This window comes from Aptenodytes forsteri, unplaced genomic scaffold (genome assembly GCF_000699145.1).
Source record: "Aptenodytes forsteri isolate BGI_AS27 unplaced genomic scaffold, ASM69914v1 Scaffold1, whole genome shotgun sequence".
NCBI lineage: Eukaryota > Metazoa > Chordata > Aves > Sphenisciformes > Spheniscidae > Aptenodytes > Aptenodytes forsteri.
This window is the reverse complement of record NW_008795035.1, coordinates 1,011,264-1,032,486: the sequence shown is the minus strand read 5'-3', so window position 1 is coordinate 1,032,486 and position 21,223 is coordinate 1,011,264. Positions and strand designations below refer to the sequence as shown.

General features: G+C 38.2%; 1 protein-coding gene across 1 annotated transcript in view; it reads right to left on the bottom strand.

Moving 5' to 3' along the window:
* Positions 1–2,753: 2,753 nt before the first annotated feature.
* MYO5A (myosin VA) overlaps positions 2,754–21,223 on the bottom strand; it is a 99,226-nt gene continuing 80,756 nt past the window's right edge. Inside the window, exons 31-41 of the mRNA XM_009276597.1 lie at positions 20,548–20,648; positions 17,344–17,542; positions 13,621–13,714; positions 11,247–11,393; positions 10,702–10,856; positions 9,403–9,492; positions 8,542–8,692; positions 7,410–7,692; positions 6,531–6,705; positions 5,101–5,181; positions 2,754–4,205 (exon numbers count right to left, since the gene is read on the bottom strand). Of these exons, the coding sequence (XP_009274872.1) occupies positions 4,053–4,205; positions 5,101–5,181; positions 6,531–6,705; positions 7,410–7,692; positions 8,542–8,692; positions 9,403–9,492; positions 10,702–10,856; positions 11,247–11,393; positions 13,621–13,714; positions 17,344–17,542; positions 20,548–20,648 (1,629 nt within the window). The 3' untranslated portion in view covers positions 2,754–4,052. The remainder of the gene's footprint in view (positions 4,206–5,100; positions 5,182–6,530; positions 6,706–7,409; positions 7,693–8,541; positions 8,693–9,402; positions 9,493–10,701; positions 10,857–11,246; positions 11,394–13,620; positions 13,715–17,343; positions 17,543–20,547; positions 20,649–21,223) is intronic.

The following is a 21,223-nucleotide window of genomic DNA, read 5'->3' as shown; positions in this document are numbered from 1 at the left end:
GGGGGCGGTCCCCCGCCGTAGGCACGAGCTGAGGCGCTCCGCTCGCCTCAGTGACCCGCAGCACCCGGTTGAAGCACGCGTGGGGGTTTTTATGCGGACAGCTTGCACGCTAGCTCCTGAGGTATCTAAGTATAGCGGAGATGAGTGGTAGTCCCAATTATCATATACAGGTAACAGGCCTTAAAATGATCCTGGCCAAGCTGGCATCTTGGGTACATCTTTAGGGATTAGGAGTAATGGCCACTCTCGCTCAGGGGAGCCATTCCTGACGCGGTAGGGAAAAGCGACAGAAACATTAATCACTGTCCTGTAAAAGGCCATCAAGGAGTTTCTCTAACAAACTTAGATAAAAATAAACAACTCGGAATGCATTTACTAAGCTTAGGGCACCAATAGGTGTCATGTTTAAATACCCTTTATGAGAAAGAAGATCTGAATAAACGTAGTACCTGGTCTGGGCAGGCAGATGCGTGCCCAGAGGCCCACTAGTCCTACCTGCCTGCCTGGCACCGAAGAGCTTTCATGGCACAGAAGACAATGTTTTAGCAAAGTGCAAATCTTATTTCAGTAACAGTTAATATTTGGTGACAAAATACCCTAACAGAAATGGGTTATGTCGAACAAATTATGTTCAAATATGCACAGCAGTTTACGGCGCACTGTCAGTATCTGGGTGTGTATTTATACAATCCTCAGACTTTAACCAGCTCCCTTGGCAGTCGACACCAAGTCTGCCATGAAGGTAGAGGGAACCTGTGTGATCGTCTGGGGAATATGCCAGCGCACAGCTTACGAACAACCAGCCAAACAAGCAAACAAAAAACCCCAAAGCAAATCTTAACAGTTGTATTTTTATTTGGACATTTTCCAGTGATAGCTATTAGGCTACAGTTTTTATGATGCATACATTTACTAAGTACAACATCAGACACTACAACAGATCAGAGCTCAGGTCATTCTGACAATGTTTTGGTTTTCATCTATGTACTGTAGTGGCATCGGGTGAAAACCTACGTTTAAAGGCTTTTATTTATCACATGAAGTATCAGCATCTTAAAAAACCCAAGTGTTTACTCTTAGTTTTTGTACGGTATTTGAAATGTGTTCAGTTTAAATCACAAATTATACAGACCTTCAAATTGCAAATGCTGGTGTTTCCAAGTTGGGCGCAAATGTTACTGGATATCAATCCACTTCTCAACATTGACATTAATCCTATTTTTTCCTGTGATAGAATAGATTAATCACATTTAACAGACTTAAGCACTTTCACATTCCATCCCAGATTGAAGTCTGAGAAGCAATTTTCCAAAATTTGGTTAGAAGACTGTGTCCTAAACATCAGAATAAAATGATCACTGGAATAAAAATAAACCAAATTGAATGAGGTAATTATTGTGCAAAATCTCTAGAATAACTGTATATAATTCTAAGGGGTCATTGACAAGTATTTTTCCAGCATCCGATAGAATCTATCATAGCAATAGATAATAAATTAAAATATAAAAGATATGTCCACATTAAAAGAGCATAACAATGATTCAAAGGAAAAAAAAAAGTTTTTAAAATAATTCTGCATTATATTCCATGGTTAAAGAGATATTAGTCCTAAGGTGAAAGATATATTATACACTGACATTAAAATTTTACTTCTGAAAAGTGCATGTAAAATACTGCCATGTAAAATATTAGATGAATTACCAATTACACATCTATTCCAACTTAAAAATATTTTCCTTTAAAACATGTCAAGCAGCATATACTTTTAATGTGATATAAAAGTAATACCAGTCAAACCACTGAGTTTAAGGATAATACCTATAAATTACTAAACACTACTTTTTTTTTAAGGAAACAAGATACAATAAGGCTTTTTACAGGTAAACAAACTTAAAAAATAAACAAAAATACATTTAGGCATACATTTTAATACACTAATGCTTAAGTAGTGGATACATTTCCTGATCTACAGTATGAACATACTGTAATGCCAAGTGTTTGTTTTTCAATAGGACAAAAATATTGTAGGTCAGCATGTTCTCACGTATTTTCTTTCCTAACCTTGTTACTGGATGTGAAGGCTTTCCCATTACATCCCCGCAAGTACAGTACCCCTAACAGTCTGAAAACTACATTATACCTTATTTGGAGCCACTTAACAGTAGCCGTAGTTTCAGAAATCAAGTAACATTTGAAAAAAGAGTGTTTGGTATACCGTGCACAGGAAAACAATCCAAATCATTTAGCAAAGATCATTCGAAACATTTATGCAGTGCAGTACTAGGTTCTTGGAAGTACTGGCATGATCCATCAAACATAATATGGGGTATACACATTTGAAAATAAGACGACATGAGCATCTTAAAGTGATACTGACAAAGTTTAGGTTGTCTTTACTACCGATTTTAGCAACCATACAAACAGCATGTCTACCTCTCAAGTAAAACACAACTGAAATGCTTCAGTCTGCTTAACAGCAAATTTTTTTCTGTGAGTTTGCAGGCAAACAGATTAGTACCAAATAGTCTAATAGTGTACCTCTAGATTACTTCTCAGTATTTTAAGAGAAATTAATGCTAAGTTGCTAGTTATTATAATACATAAAAAATATTGCACAATGCAATTGAGCAATGTGTGTGGCTTTTTTTTTACATGTCTATTTGAGCCATACACCACAAACTACCTGTTTTAAAGTTCAGAATTGGAACCTTCGGCAAGGCTTCTGCACTTACATTGCGCATTGTGAAATGTGAATTCTATATAGCAGATCCAAGATGTGCGAGACAGAAGAATCTTTCCAATAAGATGTGCAATATCCAAAATAACTCAGTTTCTCATTATGCACTCTGGATCTCCAACTGTTAAATCAGCATGAATCATAGTCAAATGACAGCATCATAGTCAAAACCTACTTAACGTTCTTGTTAGTCAACCTTTCAAAGAATGAGAGCCTTGGGCTACTGCAGAAATTTTCTATTAAAGTTTTTCCCCTCAAATTCCAGTATGAAAGAATACTTCTTTTCTTTTTTTTTTTAAGTGGCAACAAACCAAAAGAGATTACACTCAAAATACACACTTGTCATCTCTGGGGTCTACAAACAAAGAAGAACATTAGACAGACTACAAAATCTAAATAAATACTGAAGTAATTATTGGCTTCTGATCATTTGCTTCAAGATTCTGTATTTTTAGCTAACTACTTTTAAAAATAACTAAACATGTAATTTCCAGTGTGCTACTTGTGCTTAGTTACCATTTTCCTCTACAGGTGTTATTTGATACCATTTGCAAAAATCCAGTTAAAATAACAGACTGCATCGGACTGTAAATAAGGTTGACAACAGAAAAATGAAGTATCTTATTTTTAGTGCCTAGTATGATAGTCATACATTTAAAAGAACACAATATGCAGCAGCAATTTAGTATGCTTGGTAAACCACAGTACTAACAAATGAACACCTAAGTTACAGCATATAGTGAGCTATAAGACTTATCACTAGAATTTATGTCAAACTGACATAAATAAGGAAGTGGTTTAAGAAATCATTTTATATATTGCCACTTTGTGTTTCTCCATTCCAGTTTTTACAAATTAAATGCAACAGGCTCCCAAGTGACTGTGTATTCTACTACAAAATGCCTTACTTTCAAGTCTTCCATGTTCAGGACTGTGACTGTCCCTGTTGGTCCCTTCCTATGAGAAGATTACACATGGAGTTTAATTTACACTATTTAAATATGTTACTAAATATCTAAAAATGTCTCTAGACAGCTGAAGACACAATTTTTGTCCAAGCCCGATTTCCATATTCTGGAAATGTATGGATCAGTGATGTCCTCATAAATGCAGTGACTGAACACAAATGCACATCTTTCTATTAGTCTTCAATCTGTGGTGCTGTTACGTAGTTTTCCAGCTATTTTTACTACAGATCTGGGCATATATAGACTGTTTGTTCAGAAAATGTGTTTTCAGTGGCTCACTATGTTTTAACGGGTAAAGATATCGGGCAACTGATTCTCCATCTAACACAGACAGTGCATCCTTGGGATCAGACACGTGCTATGAAGCCCAGGCCCAAGCTGGCTGGGATCTGAATGGTTTCTAATGCCAGAGAGGATGGATTAAATGGAAAAGTAACAGGAAAGATGTGTTTAGCATCCATGAGCAACTGAGGAGAGTCCTTCCGGTCTCGCAGACGCATCTGCAAAGATAAGAAAGTGATTACATTAGCATTTAGCCACTTCGTTGATAACAATCACCTTGCAGAGAAGTAGTATTTCATCTGTGCTTATAGGTACACGTGTGTGTACAGACACACACTCTATGCTAACCTGACCTGACACATTTGCAACAATTGTGCCATTAAACTGTAGTTACTTTTGTCATTTTCGGTTCTGCATATCTTCCCCTTACGATGCAATCTGAAGATATTTAGATTCCCTGCCAAAGGAAGAATTTGCCCACTATCTGGTAACTGCATCTTTTCAGTAAGTGGAATTACACTTTTATCTCAGTTCTACCTTCCCAATCTCCCTTATCCTGCTGGTAATGTAATTTGATTTCGAACAGACCAGAAAGATCATCTTTGTTTCTTTTATTTTGCTCTACTAGCTGCTTTTCTTTGGAGTTTTCAAAATGTTTCATTTTCATCAATATATATAAAACTAGAAGGGCTAAATGAAGAACTCTGGAATGAGCATAGGCCTCGGTTTTCAAAGCAGTTGGAACTTCTCATGCAGACACAGGTCTGACAAAAGTAAATTTGCATATATAAATGTTACCACTTGAAAAGTTGGCATGCAAGTGTGTTTACATACACAAAGATCTATAAGCACAAAAAACTCTCACCTTCCAAAAAATCTCATACGTGCTGACAGGGAAACTAACATTTTCATGCAAGTCTGGAGGCAGTAAATTGTGATTGCTTAAAGTTTTAAGGCTGACAATCACCTTTTCAACATAGTTAAAGAAGGATAGCTAAAAAGCCTAGTTTACTTCAGATTCTTGAATGTATTTCAGGACACAAGCTATTTTGGCTCATCAGAGGGTTTCTTAGAAATAGTCAAATGATTTTTGATGAAAAGATACAGCCATACCTGTATTGTACGTATAAATGAAACCAAGACTCTCTCTTCAAACTCATTAACTGGAGTGTACAAATTCAGGACTTTTACAATCTGTGAAGAAGAACAACCATTCTTAGGTTCATTTTACTGATGAATTAACAGACGCATCCATGATTACTAATACTATACTTTTTCAATTAGCTATTTTAAAAAGAAAATTCTTTACAACTATTTGTTATTTTTTGCTTTATTGATTCATACAGAATTCCATCACCTGCTTAATGCAATGTTATATGACTGCCTCCTTCAGGACCTGTGTTCTGTGGAGGCAGAAACTCTAAAATTCTACAAGTGTGTGGAAAATGCCAAACTATGGAAAAATCAGATGGTAAGTAACTGATCGTGTTCCTACACCCTAGAAACATGCTGTATTTCTCTCCCTAATTTTGACCCTATAATTATGACCTTCTGTAGCTTCCATTCAAGAGGGTCTTATAACTTCACTGTTTTTCAAGAGAGCGAGCTATTGCTCTAAAAATAGGGCTAAAGCCACTGCAGGAAAGAACAGCGACACAAAGACTTTAAATAATGATATGGGTTAAACATTTCTCTTTGTTTACATGATTCTCTTAAAAAAACCACAACACTTTTAAACAAAGTTAAAACACTTGAAGCATGTGGAATTCTGACTTCTTATTTCAGTACAAAACAAACAGATTTTCCAGCAATGTGAATTACTAAATCAAAAAGGCTGTATCAATGCAACCGCTAGTGCCCACACCATTGTGAAAGAAATGGAGAAATGTCTTCCTTTTCCTGATGGGAATGTTCATTAATCATCAAAAATGCTTGGATCCAGTTATTCCTGTACAAGCTCTATGCAAATATAGCATGGTTAAGAAAAAAGTGCAACTTATCTGTATAAAATCTAAGCTTTCATCAATAGAAGTCTTCAGCTGTTTCCTGAGATACACTTGGTTCAGCCTTTCTGAGGCTAATGGGTACAGTAACTTAACACACTTGTTTGCAGACCCAGAGAGAACAGCTCTGTGTGAATTGTCCATTAACTTAACTGGATACTAACTCCGATGGCAGAAAGATAATTTCCTAGGCAGAGTTGCCGGCGTACAGAGATGTCTTAGAGTGAAGAGTTTTCTCTAAGGATTTTCACGAATTAAGAGACTATGTATAGCGCTACACACTGCACAATCTATTGCTATGAGCTTCCTCTCGTTTGTTCAAAACTTACAATCTTGAACATCAGACCTCAGAAAAGATCTGGTCTTTTTTTTACCCCTCCAATTTAATCTGTCTCAGTTTAAACAAAGTAAGAAATCTTCAAAACAAAGTAAGAAATCTTCGATCCATGTGCGACAGCAGTGCAGGCAGGCATAGCAAACACCAACAGAGCAGAGAACTGCTCAAAAGTGACAGCAGAACAGCCAGTGAGAGTTGCTTACCTGGGCAGTAGTCAGTGCATTGCACATTGAACAAATGGCTTCTGCATCTTCATCCGTTTTCTTTTTTACTTGCAACAACTGTGCAGCCTGGATGAGGGGTTCCAGTGTTTCCTTAGCCCCACTATTCATCAAATTTTTATCACGTAGCCATTCTTCCAGTTGACTCACATTGTATCTGTACAAAGGGGTAAGAGTATCAAGACATTAATGCTTGATTATGGCTAAATCGAAAGCACCTGCAATTTCTCTTTCCCAGTGTTTCTTCTTTCTCCGTACGTATTTTTCCTTCACACTTGGCATTTCTTGTAGTTTTGTCTTCATACTGTTTCCTTCTGATTAAGGCAGAAAATTCTGAGTTTCAAAACAGTTAGAAACTATGGCCAAAGACTTCCACTAACTAGCTTTTGCCATTTGTTTCTGTTCCTATTAATTGCGGGAATGTGATGAGTATAGGAAGAAAGGCAAATGAGATTTTGTCCATGCAAATGTACAGTGAGGCTTTTCAAGGTTACCTGAGGGACTGGAACGCCTTGGGTAAATTTCCTGGTGTTTGCCAGTAGAATGCATTGGACAACTGATGCCAAATGCAGGAATAGAATAAGATGGCTTTACCGCGGGATGCAGCAAACTACAACGTGGATGAACACAGCAGGTATCCACTGAGCCACCAGCATACAAAGAACGCAGCAGGCTGAGAAAGCAACTACCAACATTTCACCTACAGTTCTGATTCCTACTTGATGATGAAATACTTTTGTTTTGCTTCTACCACATTAAAAGTGTGTCTGCTATTCCATCAAAATGATGTTCACCAGTGTCAAGAGTTCACTAAAATTTCCAGCAGCACATTCAAGGAAAGTATAAAATGAGCTCTCCCACCTTATCTGCATTCCTTTGCTCCATGAGCACATGTCCTTGCGCAGGAGAAGATTATTAAGTGTTACAGCCCCAATGATGTAGAACATCTGCTTGACAACCTGTTTGATCAGCTCTGGATCCATTCCGTGCTGACACATCACTGAATGGAAAGAGTTCAGCTGCCGAATAATGGAGTCCAAAGTGTAGGTTCCTTCATCAGCAATGCTGGATGTTCTCTTCCGCAGCCCTGTTGGTTTCACCCCTGAGACACCTTGGATAGTCTCATGCTCCAGCATTCCTGAAACTGCATTTGATTGACAACATTATTATAATGACTGAAAATTCCTATATGCAAGCATATTGTGCAAGATGGCAAAACTTAGTATTTACTCAGAAAGAGCAGGCTGGGCTTTCTCCTAGCCACACTTTGCCATGATTTCCAGCAATTCTCTGTGTCCCACTGTGTTCTACAAAATCTAAGCTTACAGGGTTTTTACAAAGATTCCAGCATGTGTGTTTGAAAGGAAGGTCTAACTCTAGCTCAGCAAAATACTTTTTTCCTCCCATGGTCATATGAGCAGCAGAGTCAGCAAACCAAGAGCTGTTTCATTCTTCTAAATGGTGTGATCGGAAAGCATAATGAAAATTTGTGAGAGAGTACTGTCTGACAAGAAAAAGGAAAAGTATTTTTAATGAAGAAAATCTCTCTGAATGCAAGCTTCATCACTGCTAGCTATGTCATTGCTGATTGCTGTCCATCGTGACAACCAGCCATTTTTCTCAATATTCATTTTAATTACGAGCTATCATGTAATTAAAGTCCAGTTTTTGCATGGGATATTTCCCAACACACAGGACAACAAATATCAGACTGTCCTAACAGTTTCTTCTTGTGAATGCATTATTTATGACAAATATGAATAAGGTATATCGATTTATTCTGTCACTGCCAGAAGAACCAGTCACAGTTTAGTTTTCCCTCTAATCCAAACATGTTCAGTGTAGTCCTTGTCATCTATAAACAGAATACCACAAGAACTATTAATAAAACTCTACTGGTTAGGAAGAAATACAAGATATAGCATATTACCACCATCACAGTTTTCATTTTGGTACTATGGTGTGAAGCTTAAGGAATTCAACTTCGCCTTACCAATCATTGGTTGCAGAATGTTTTCCAACACTCGGACAAGTTGTTGGTAGATCTGAATAGCCAAGTCACTCAGTACTTGTCTGTATTCAGCTAAATCAAAATTAGTGAGGCAGTGTTCATTTTGACGAGGTGTATTATGCTTCATAAATCCCTGAATTCATAAAATAACAGAAACAAATGCTTCAATGCAATAAAAAAATATTACACAAAAACAGTATTGATATTTTTTCATGCAATTGACAAATAATACTTTCAAAATAATAGTCACAGCCCCTCAAAACTTTAATTTGGAAGTTCTTCTGATTGAGGCTAATGCTAAGATCTGCTTTTCAGTTGTGACTTGTGCCACATCTGCTTCCTTGACTTACTTGCAAATTCAAATATCTGACACGGGAACAAACTCTGCCAACTTTCTGGCAGGTAAGACCCTTCCCTCCCACTCCAGCATGGGTGTTCTCACCCAGCCATTTACAGCCAAAATCCCAGTTAATGAAGAAGAAATTAGGCACACCACAGCCTCCAAACATAAATTGGTCTGCCGTACTGTGGTTAAGGGCTTAGTACGGCCCTTTTCATAGGAAGTTCAGTGAATCGTTACTAAACAACATAATGGTAGCAGCCAGTTGGCACTTTTGGGAGCACAAGGTCATCTAGCTGCTGGGCCCCCCAGCCTGCAATAAAGGGAAACTGGTTCAAATCTTACTCCCTGTGCTTTCCACTGACATCATCACCATCATTCCAAAAAGTGTAGCTGTTTTAAGAGACACCGACTAGATTTTGAAATATTACAGGAATTTGTTAAGAGTAGTGCTCACAATAGCATTGCAGAGCAAAAGAAACCAGAGTAGGAGCACTGCTTACCTCTTCTCCACTATATTGCTTCAAACAGTGCAAAAATCGGCAGGTGTTAGATAGCCAGAAGGACACTGTTTCAAAGTCATCACCTCTTTTCTGAAGATAAAAACAAACACATTTCAACAAAGACTGGTAGGAGGATAAAATAACAAAGTGTTAGATGAACAATTAAACACTTAAAGTCTACTTTCTTGTAGCTACTTAGAGTCTGATGTTTTGCAAAACTTTGTGTATTTCAGTAACGTACTAGAAAAGCAAGGTTTTTGACAGAACACCATTAAACACCCTTCCTGTTTTCCATAATGTTTTTCAAAAACTTTCAAAATATCATTTCCTCCACAGATACGATCTTTCTGTGTTTTACAGACCCATCCCAACTGGTCTGTGCAGAAATCACAGGGCAATGTGACTGTATTCCCAGAACACTCATTCTGTGGCACAATGACTCTTGTGAAGAGCCCAGCACAGAGGATGGGAACAATGCAGAACCAGCAGGAGGAGCAGAGAGCAATTCAGTTTGCATGAATGTCACTTACATCATAACCCATTTGGCAGCCTGGTATGGAAAACAAATAAAACAAAAAGCCCTCCTCGCCAAAGAACATACCATCTAGTATATGCTGAGTAATTAAAATTTCTAGAGCTCTGTAGCATGCATTCCGTTCACTTAAATATGTCCAAAAGTTTCTATGAATATCTAAGCTCCTACAGGATTGTTTACTAAATGTTTTTTCAAAACATGTAGCTTGATTAAATGCTTGGGTTTTGAGCACATCTGCTTTATTTAAAAACTGTAAAACTCCATGAAACATAAAGCATATTTATGTCTTAATATTGCTTTCAGGATACCCCTGGAGTAAACTCTCCTAGCCAACTCATTGCGAAGCCTATAGGCAGTAACATGTTGTCATCAATGTAATCTGTAGGTGAAGCAAGTGAGGACATCTGTGAACCAAAACTGCAAATGAAACATTTTAATGAAGTATTCTGGATTACAAAGATTCACTAGGCAAACTTTGACTGCATCCAAAGCTTTACAGGCATAGCTTCAGAGGAGGAAGTCTATTCAAAATAAAAGAACGTAGTTCTTTTTCCACTAATTCAAACCAACTGTGGTATTATGTGGATAAAATGCTATCACTATAATTTGCTGCTTGTTAACAACTTTTTGTAACTTTGGTGTGAGGACGTTACTGATCAGAAATCCAGAGCCAATTCATTGAAAGTCTTTTCCTCGCTCCTCTAACATAAAATCAAAAACAAATTTTAAATGAATGTTTTCCTAAACCAAGCAGACTAACTAACCTTCAACACTTTTTTGATGCCATTGATAGTGGAAGTCAACAACGACCGCACTTTTTGGTCATCATTAAGGTAATCCGCATGGCGTACGCACATGAACAAAATATATGCTGGTAGTCCTGGAATCAGGTTGACGGCTACCCCACGTGGTTTCAGCTCTTGGGAAAAACAAACACACATTGTTTTGTTAAGTATAAAGCCATTGGAAGGTGTTATATGTGGTAATCTGTACAGTTAACTGTACATACATGTCTATACATGGCCAGTGAAAACTAAGAGTAAAACTAAAAAGAGCCACTTTCTTGGTAAAATAGCAGAACAGAATAAAACATAACTGCCTGCTAAAAAATATGCAGACACATTAATATGTACTATACTAATCAGGAAGGATGATTAGATTACAATAGGTATTTAGGAATTTTAGATAAACTGAACACTGTCAAAACCAAAATAAGCTATTCATTTCATAATGCAAATTCTGTGTTCTTATCGTTCATTTTTCAGAGTGTGTGGGAGCAGAGGAGGCTGCAAATGAGAAAGATGCTTACCTAAAATAAGATTCTTGACAAGTTTTTGTTCATCCTCCTTCTTATATTCTAACATCCCTTGGAAGTCCTTTTCTTTCCGTGGAATGTTAACTGGACGAATAGGTTCATCGATGATTTGTCCAGGTGATATGTTCTCCATCTGGCCCACTTCAGAGGGAAAATGAAAAGAAATTATGTAATATAATATTTTCCAGTGAAACCAATGCACATCAGAGGAAACAATGACATTTCTAAGGAAGAACTCCAGCATATAGAACTAAGAAATGTTTTTCTTTGGTTCAGGGTAACACTTAGCAACAAAACTCCCATTAAACGAAAAGACAGATTGTTGATAAATATATCTTGGGGTGGCACTCTTCCTTTGAAGAAGAGTGGAAGTGCATGAATGGCTTCCATCCAACAGATGTACTGCTGATTTCCTGGATTTTATTATATAAAAGCACAAAGGCAAAGCAATAGCCGTTAATCACTTAATCCCAGATTAATACTGCAAGGGTCACTGTTAATTGTGAAATACTGCAAAATGCCAGTATTTCTCAAGCTTGATGTTTGTTACCTATTGTGGTAGGTTTACCTTGACCAGCAACCAAGCACCCACACACCCACACTGGCTCAGCTCCCCCCAGCCCTCCAGCAGGACAGGGGAGAGAATATTAAGAGCAAAAGTGAGAAAACTCGTGGGTTGAGATAAAGACAGTTTAACAGGTGAAGGAAGGAGAGGGGGAAAGCAAAGCAAAGGCAATCACTCATGCCCCCCCCCACACCAGGGGGACCGATGCCCAGCCAGCCTCCAAACAGCAGCCACCTTGTATGCAAAAAACCCCGCTTCTGGCTCCCGATGTTAGGTGGTATGGAATATGGAATATCCCTTTGGCCAGTTTGGGTCAGCTGCCCTGGCTGTGTGCCTTCCCATCCCCCCAGCTTACTCACTGAGGGGGCAGAGTGGGGAAAAAAGAGAAAGCCTTGACACTGTGCAAGCTCTGTTCAGCAACAGCCAAAACACCGGCGTGTTACCAACACTGTTTTAGCCACAAATCCAAAACACAACATCATACAGGCTGCTATGACGAACGTTAACTCCATCCCAGCCAGACCTACTACATCTTTCTAAGTTAATTAGGTAATAAACACAGACTAAACTATGTTTTCAGAAGCATTTTCCCACTCCGCATTTTGTAAGAACACTGCTGTGATTTTGTCCACGGTAGTAACCAAACAATATTGAAAGACTTTTTAAAACCAACCTGAATTTGAGTAACCTTTCAAAAGGATATATGAAATATCCACCTTGTTGCATACAGTGCCTCACGGTATCACATTCAACACCTACACTCCACTTGGTTAGGCTGCATGTTTGTTTTTAAAAAGCAAAACTTGGCTTCATCCCATGAAAGCTACATCCTCTTCTCACAACCCTCCTAGCTGCATGCAATCCCTACAAACTACTGCACATCCTGTAAGTGTGCTACATGTGTGAACCTGTCAGATGGGATAGAAAATGCAGAAATCCAAACTGGAGCTAGAGGAGAGCTGCGACTAGCTGAAGGATAATATACTCTCGTTAATCCAGGTTTAACTTGGTATCACTGTTCTTTTCAAACACTGACGTGCTGAAGACTACACAGTCACTAATTTCAATCTTAGTACTCAATAAAACAACTCATTAGGCAGTGAGCTCGTTCTGGAGGAAACAGATGACCATAAAAAGCTTCTGAAAGATTAGGACCAGGATTATTTAAAAACAAATTCATACTTCAACTTTATAACATTATTAATTGCTTTTAGCAATTAAAATGACTTTACTTATGCAGACATAATAAGCTCTCAGTCTCACCAGTCCTAAGATCCTAAGGCAACTCACTCTTGATGCTCATAAAAATAAAATTAGCTTAGTCCATGTCTCGGCATTCTCATATTCAAGTTTGGCCAGCAGCTCTGAAAGGAAACCTCAAGCGGAGAAAGACAGTCTCAGCATTCTTGGCTCCAGTGATACAGAAATTCACAAAGGAAAACTGGGTAAATTATTTCTGCCTGGTTCATATTTAGTATTGCTTTTGTCTTTAGAAAAACAGATACTGTCTTTGAGTACACAAATAGGCCAGGTAACATTCCTTTATGTTTCAATGGTTTCTGCCTTCAGAGGAACATCAACCTCCTTTTACTTGTTGCTTCAAAATATGACAAATATTCTAAAGGTTTATAAAGGAACACAGAGAGCTCTGAGTGCATCTCCTGTTTCTGGAATCAATTAACAGAGGCTAATGCTACTGAAGACCTCATGCCCTCCTGACTGCTAAGACAGATGGATATGATGACAACGGAATCACAAAAAGTAAACCAAAATCTTTCTCTTCCTCTCAAAATATAAAAGTACCTTCAAGTTCACCAATCTTCTTAGCAAATACTTTCAACTGTTTCTTTAACTTGCGAACAGTTTTGTCTTGCTTTTCAAGCTGCTCCATTAAATCCTGTAAATTAAAATGAGAGAGAGATTAAGATATGAGAAAGTGCCACAACGTGTGACAGAGACAAAATCAGTGCTGTTAGAATTACAAGGCGGTGAGGAAAGCTGAACAGTGGTGCCATCCTCTGGCTGAGGTTTGCAAGCTGGTACGCTGCCTATAACACAAGCCAAGTATCGCAAATATTGTTAAGATATGTGCAGCATGACAAAGGCAAAGCTCTTAGGCAGGTATATTCTGCAGACACTCAGAACTAGGTCAGTTCTTATGGCAGAAGACATTTTGCTGCAAACACATCTCCCTAACGCTTCCTCCCTGCTCTTCCAAATGCCTCACGGAAATAATTTTCTTTATTATGTAACAGCTAGCCTGTATTTCTGCATCATTTATTCATGCCTTCAGGACTGACTTGTTATTCAGACCTATCCATTTTATAAGACTACAAGAGAGACATCTGCAGAAAGACCATATCTTGCACTCAAATTTACCAAAATCATCAAACTTCCAAACATAACGACATTACTTGTAATTCTCTGCCATCTCCCTATCGCTTGCTGTCATCACATTTCCTTAGACAGAAACTGGGATCTTACATCCTTTTATTCTGTACCTGAACAACACCTAGCACCTAAAAGTCCTACTCTTGAAGAAAGCTGTATTTTTCTTTCAAAGGAGCACTCCCCAGAAATCTCTCTTTGAATAATTCTGTGACCTATGGGAGTGCATTCATGAAATAATAATGTAATTAAAAAAGGGGAAGTCTTCTGAAGGAAGCAAAACCTCAAGCTCAAAAAACCTGAAAGCCATTCCAGGTTAAGGGTTTGAAAGCAGCTTAAAAGAAAAATGCTCTTTTGTAAGCATGATTCTTCATGGCACTGATAAGAACATAAGGGACCATGAGCTCCTTGCATCAAAAGCATCATCTGGGAAACTACACCTTTCCTAAAAATACTGAAAAATATTAGTGCAGCATTGGCAACAAACTTGCATTAGGCACAGAATTGCTCTCAATCATGTAATAAAGAGTTTACAACCTAATATACTGGAGCAGTAAGATATTAGGCCTGTTCAAAGAACAGAATCAAGGCCATGCTTCATATTCAAAGTAGCGTTCAGTATTACAACAGAAATCCTGTTAATAACACAATATACTTATCATCAGATATATTTTCTACTGAAATTAATAAAAAAACCCCATCTAAGTCCAACAGACTGTTTTGAAAATATCAGTAAAGGGATATGATTTCTGAACAACAAATATGTGAGGAGGAAAAAAGTTCTTTCTATGGTTCCTCTAAACAAATAGAAGAGATTCACATCTCATTAAGATTTGGAATCTCATGAATTATATTCTTTCAAGATTACATATGGTGCTATCTCAATTTGTTATCTTTAATTATTATGGAAATATAGTATTATTTCCAATGTTATCCTTCAGACTTTGCATTTTTGAAAAATACTGAAAGGTTATGTATTTTGATTCTGATAGATTTATTCATTCCAGATGTCGGCACTGTAAAGGTATCTATGAACAAATTCAGGCTAAGACTGGGCTACTCACAATTGCAGGCATTATTCACCTTCGTAAGTATCTGTATGATCAGACCTCTATTTTGCTGAACTGAATTTAAATGTATCAAAGTTTCAAAGCAGAGTGGTTCTGAAAATTGAGCATCTTTTGCATCGTGTACCGCTTTTTTCAGGGCAGTATTAAGTAGTATTCAGAAAGAAACTGCTTTGGTCACAGTGCAAGACTTATATTAGTAACAAAACTGTGCATCAAAAAGAGACACAGATTACACAGAGGACACTAAGACTAACAAAAAAAGCAGTGAGGGAAGTAATTGGCATCGTGAAGCTCTCTGCAGGGGATTTCCTTTGAAAGGGAGAAAGGGAGGCAGCCTGCTTTTCAATTAGTGCTCCAGAAATGGCGAACAAGACAACAGAGAAACAGGGTTCACGTGATCTACATACAATCATCCGTTTGTAAAGTGAAATCCGGTACGATTGATACTTCTTGGGATCATCTGCATACAACTCCTCATAAAACTGTAAAAATAGGTACAGGATAGTTTTTCCCCTGCCTTTGAGACAGTGATACTTCAGTAAGCACTATATAAATGAAATCAGATTAAAACAAGATCAAGAATCTCTAATTTTTAGGTAGTCTAGTCCTTAGGTGTGGTGCTCACTCCAGCCTCTCCCAGAGAGAGGCTGATGTAGATGAGTTGCAGAACAGTCAGATCTTTTAAAAATGGGCACTACTAATACTGTGACAGCCTGGAATATAACCTTTGTGAGAACCTGGACAGGACATTTTCTTATGCTAATCAAGAGGAGATTGCAGTGAATACTGCAATTCTAATATCACATCTGGAAAGCCAGTAAATTATTCCCACTCTAGGGCTAGGAGTGGAAAAGAAGCATATTCCCTGACTTGGAGTGGACTTGCAACACTCAAACATCAGAACTGAAATACTAAGGAATGAGTCTAAATTTAACAAGTAAAATTACATTCACTGTATTTGAAAATAAAGAGAGCTCCTCTGGGATGTCATTAGATGACTGTGTGTTGTCTTGGGAACACAGAACGTGATGAGTAGGTCTCCTGGGGGGAAAAAAAGGCTAAAAATCATAACATATGACTAAGCAGCAGGAGGGAGCTGTCAGAGACGGAAACATTTGCCATCTACCTTTGCCAGGAGACAGCTGCTGCTGAGGCAAACTTATAATATACTTTGAATCAGTTTTCCAAGATCTATCCACTGAATTATCTGATGCTTTCCTCAAAACCTTTGGTACTACGACAAGAGCCCGACAATGATAACTTCTGTAACATACGTAAGCAGGAAAGACTACACCTTGGCTTGTTTAGAGAAAGTAATGACACTCAGAGCTAGGATTTTTCTTCCTGAAGGAGCATGGTTCCATTCACTAATGAACAGTGATAAGCCAACGATATTCCAACACGGGCCTCTTTGGAAAATTTCCCCAGAATTGAACTAGCCTGCACATGATGAACACACTCCTTTGCAGGGAAAGGTAAGGAGTTTCACCTGATCTTTCCTTCATACAAAAATGTTGTGCAGTAAACAAGGAATACCAATTATTAGCTAAGTGACTTCTAACCAAGTTTCTTCTTCTTGGAACTATTTCTTTCTTCAAAACATACTGAACAGCTGGAGCTCATAACACAGTGGATTATCTGTGTAGCTTCAGGCAGGAAGGAGGGAAATGGGAAGAAAAGTGATCTTAAATAATTGAAGAACCACATCAGAGTTTTTCAACAAAATAAACGAACTAATATAGTTCAGTGGAAACTTCACTACTTGGCACTAGTATTTTTTATGAGTTCCCTGGATATCAATCATTCTATTTAGCAATGATTAAACTCATCATCTGAAAGCTGGGATCCACGAGCTTTCTCCATGCCACAAACTTCAAACAAATTCCCTGAAACGTTATTACCTCATCAGCAATTGTAAGTCTCTCTCTCCCATTAGCTTACCTACAAAAAAACCACTGCACTCATGCAATTCTTTGCAGGAGGTTGCCATCTGAAAACTGGTAAGAACTTACAGGCGCAGCAGGTCTGTAAGTCCCCCAGCCTGCTCCTGCAGCATCATTTCCCTTACCAAGTTCTCATTAGTCAGCCGGGTGATCTCATGCTGTAGACTGGCTTCAATGCGGGCCTCTGGAGGCAGCTGCAGATTCTGGGCTAGGAGCTGCTGCTGGCGATTGTTTTCTTCCTTCAGACTTTGGATCTCACCTCGCAGCGATTCCAGTTCATTCTCGTGGCTCTTCTTCTGCGACTGAAGCTGAGACTCCAGCAGCCTAAAGAAGTTGAGCAACAGTTGCGTGAACACACTTAGAAAGTTACATCCTCAATTCTCAGAGGGAGTGTAAAGCTTTAGCTGCTGCTCAGGAACAATTAGCCATGGCTTGCAAAGGAAAATGAAAAAGGCAGAGTACTCTTTAAACCCGTCAGTATGCCTTCTAATTAAATTAAGCTTGCATGATCAAAAAGTGGAGAGAAACTAATTGTGACACTGCTTTGCATGTCCTTTGTGATTGAACACATACTGTGTATGGTGCCACTGAGAACATGCGGCAATAAATGTATTGCTATGTCTTCACAGATTGTCACGGCTTTTGAAGGGGCTTTAAGGAGGTTTTACCTCTAATCAAATCAAACAGACTGTGTAAGATGAAGAAGACGGTGTGTTCGCTTAAACTAGGACCCTGCAATATTAACAAAGGAAAATCCTCTTATAGTTAACTCTGTTCAGTCAGAAACCATTCAATTGCAGATGCACATAAATAATCCTTATTTTTATATTAAAACCAACATTTTGCAGAGGGTTGTCATTAGCGCAGTAAAGGTTAACAACAAACTCAAGGCTGGGATCCGGGAACTCTATTTTATCCTCACCACTGACTCGCTCTTTCCCCTTGGGCACATCACATCTCAAATTCTTCTCATGTGAAATGGGGATAACACGTACCAGCCTCCTTCCGAGCAGGGCTGTGGGGATCTACTCCTGCTTGCAAGGCACTGTCCAAGCGCTCTGACTCATCATTTCGTACATACACACACACAGGAAATGACATTACTAATGACTACTAGTGTTCAATTAGACAATCTTTCAGGGTTTAAATATGCATAAGGCAGGCACATTTATTAGTAACTAGACTGATCAAGCACGCAAGGGCAAATAGTCATTTACCTGCAACGCTCTGCCATTTAATAGAAAGCTTCTTGTCTCTACAGTGCTAAGACAAGAAACAAGAGGCGCAGAGCAAACACTCACATCCTGCTCTGCAGAACACTTGCTCTAAGTTAGATCTTCGCAGGCTTACAAAACAATGTTAGGAGTAGAATTTGTTAGCACAAGAAAAGGAAAGACTTTAGTTAGTAGCATCCATTGCAAAATACCCCCTTCTGTAGTTACTACTACCAAATGTGTATATTGAAGAAGATCAGCCCTGCTGATCTACTGAATTAGTTGCCAGTGCAGGACTAGGAACCATTCTGGAAGTCTGGGACACGTGTATGGACATGGGGCCCAGACGGAGTAGAATTTGTTAGCACAAGAAAAGGAAAGACTTTAGTTAGTAGCATCCATTGCAAAATACCCCCTTCTGTAGTTACTACTACCAAATGTGTATATTGAAGAAGATCAGCCCTGCTGATCTACTGAATTAGTTGCCAGTGCAGGACTAGGAACCATTCTGGAAGTCTGGGACACGTGTATGGACATGGGGCCCAGACCACCCCGCAGAGCCAGAACTGCATTTCCTAACAAGGTGAATCTCACCCATTACATGACCAGCACACAGTCTTTGCAGAGACTGCAGTGATTGCACTGAGGCTTGAACAGCGCCACGATGAACTAAAGATTATTTCCGTTTATTGGTTATTTTGTGTCTTACATTTTGAATCTGGCATGGAGAGACATGGGAGAAGAATGTTCAAACTACTGGGTTTAGGAATATGGGGCCCAGACGCACCCGCAGAGCCAGAACTGCATTTCCTAACAAGGTGAATCTCACCCATTACATGACCAGCACACAGTCTTTGCAGAGACTGCAGTGATTGCACTGAGGCTTGAACAGCGCCACGATGAACTAAAGATTATTTCCGTTTATTGGTTATTTTGTGTCTTACATTTTGAATCTGGCATGGAGAGACATGGGAGAAGAATGTTCAAACTACTGAACTTGAGTCACAACAAGGAGAGTAAGACCCGTAACTATTTGCAAGTTAAGAGTACGCTGAAGCTACTCAAACAACAGTTTTATTACTAAAATGATTGTACTTCTTCAGGCTGAAAAACTGCAAGGGACTGCAAAATTAATTTTGATACCCGACATAAAGGCAGACAAATACTATATGGCTACAAATCTTTTCCAGCTTTTGTGGAGCTTCTGGTACTTTACAGTCTATTTTTGTGCAAGTATTCTTATGAATTATGTGTTAGTTGTTGCCTCCATCTGAACTTTTTAATGATAAAATTTGACAAGTAGAAAGGTTTTGCGACCAAGTTTGAGGAAACTCTTTTTGATTTGTAAAATTTGTGATGAATTTTTTTCTAACTGTTAAAGCAATAGAAATACTGTAGCTAAAGCAAACCCATAGCAAGGGGCACAGTTAGCTAGAAAAGAAGATGCAAACGAAGAAAAAAACCAATTCTGAGAAGTCTAGTAACCTGTTGGCTTGTTTTAACCCTTCATAAACCAGCCAAAGTTCTCCGTCCTCATTCAGCATATGATAGTCCTGGGGAGATTGCCTTTCAAGAAAAGTTTTTAAAAAAATACAAGAGAGAGATGTGATGGTGATGAGATGACGTTACGGACATTACACACTAAATTACAGTTACTATAAAAAAGAAACAAACAATGCTTTAAAAAACTTAGAAAATTACTTTTCTTGTTTATACATATTTCTTCCTAATGACGAAATTCAGTTCTCGGTGTTAGCCCAACTGGTTACAGCATTTCATGCTGTTACAGTAAATGTATTATGACAGACTATTGTGACAACTACTGGACAAAAGGTAAAGAAACAGCATGGGGAATGGCACCCGGTTTGAGCAATGTAGCAATTAAAGGCTAAGAAGATGTAAATCCAGGAAGCTTGATTTTGCATTTCCCCATTGTTTCCTAATTCTTTCAAATATTGCACACAGCAATTTTACTAATTAAATCAAATTATAACCCCAACTACAAGTGTTCTCTAAGTATCTAGACTTACATGGATGCAACTTACTGAATATGATAGACACCGTGTGTCACAGCAGACCCCAACTGATCGTAGATTAAATAAAGAGAACTTGTACCTGTTTGTTTCCTTCAGCCCAATATACGCCTGTGCTATTTCTCCTTTGTCTTTCATCTTTTGTACATCCTCCAAGAGGATTGTAGAATCCGTCATGGTATTCTGGAAAAACAGTGATGATTTCCAGGGTAAATTTAACAACGTAATTGTTCTTTGAATCCATGTTTTTGTCACTTTACCCACGTGGAACACTAATCCTTGAGTAGCCACATTAAAATTAGTGTGGGTACCTGAGCAGGAGGTTGGTCCATAATTTCTATGTCCATTTGGTGTATCTTTTAAAATGAATGCATGCAACATGGTCAAATATCAGTCTGTCTAATAAGCAGGTACATGTGTTAACCTCTTTTCATTTGTTCATCATGTAAAAGGAACAAAATAAATTTCATGAAATGACAAATTTGCATTTTATTTCAAATTACCAGGAACAGCTGCTAATACTGACACTGAAGAAGCATAATTTTGCAAGCTTAATTCTATTAATATTTCTTAAACATGGCATTACATCTAGTCTTTCAAATGTCATAAATAAGGTCTGTTCCTCACTCCATATATTTTAAGTACTCTGGCAAAGCAGGAAATAATTTACAAGGGCTTGAGATTTTTTAAGTTAGATATAATACCATTTTGTTTCAGTTTTGAATGTTTACTATGGCACTTTTGCTTTTTCTTCAGTA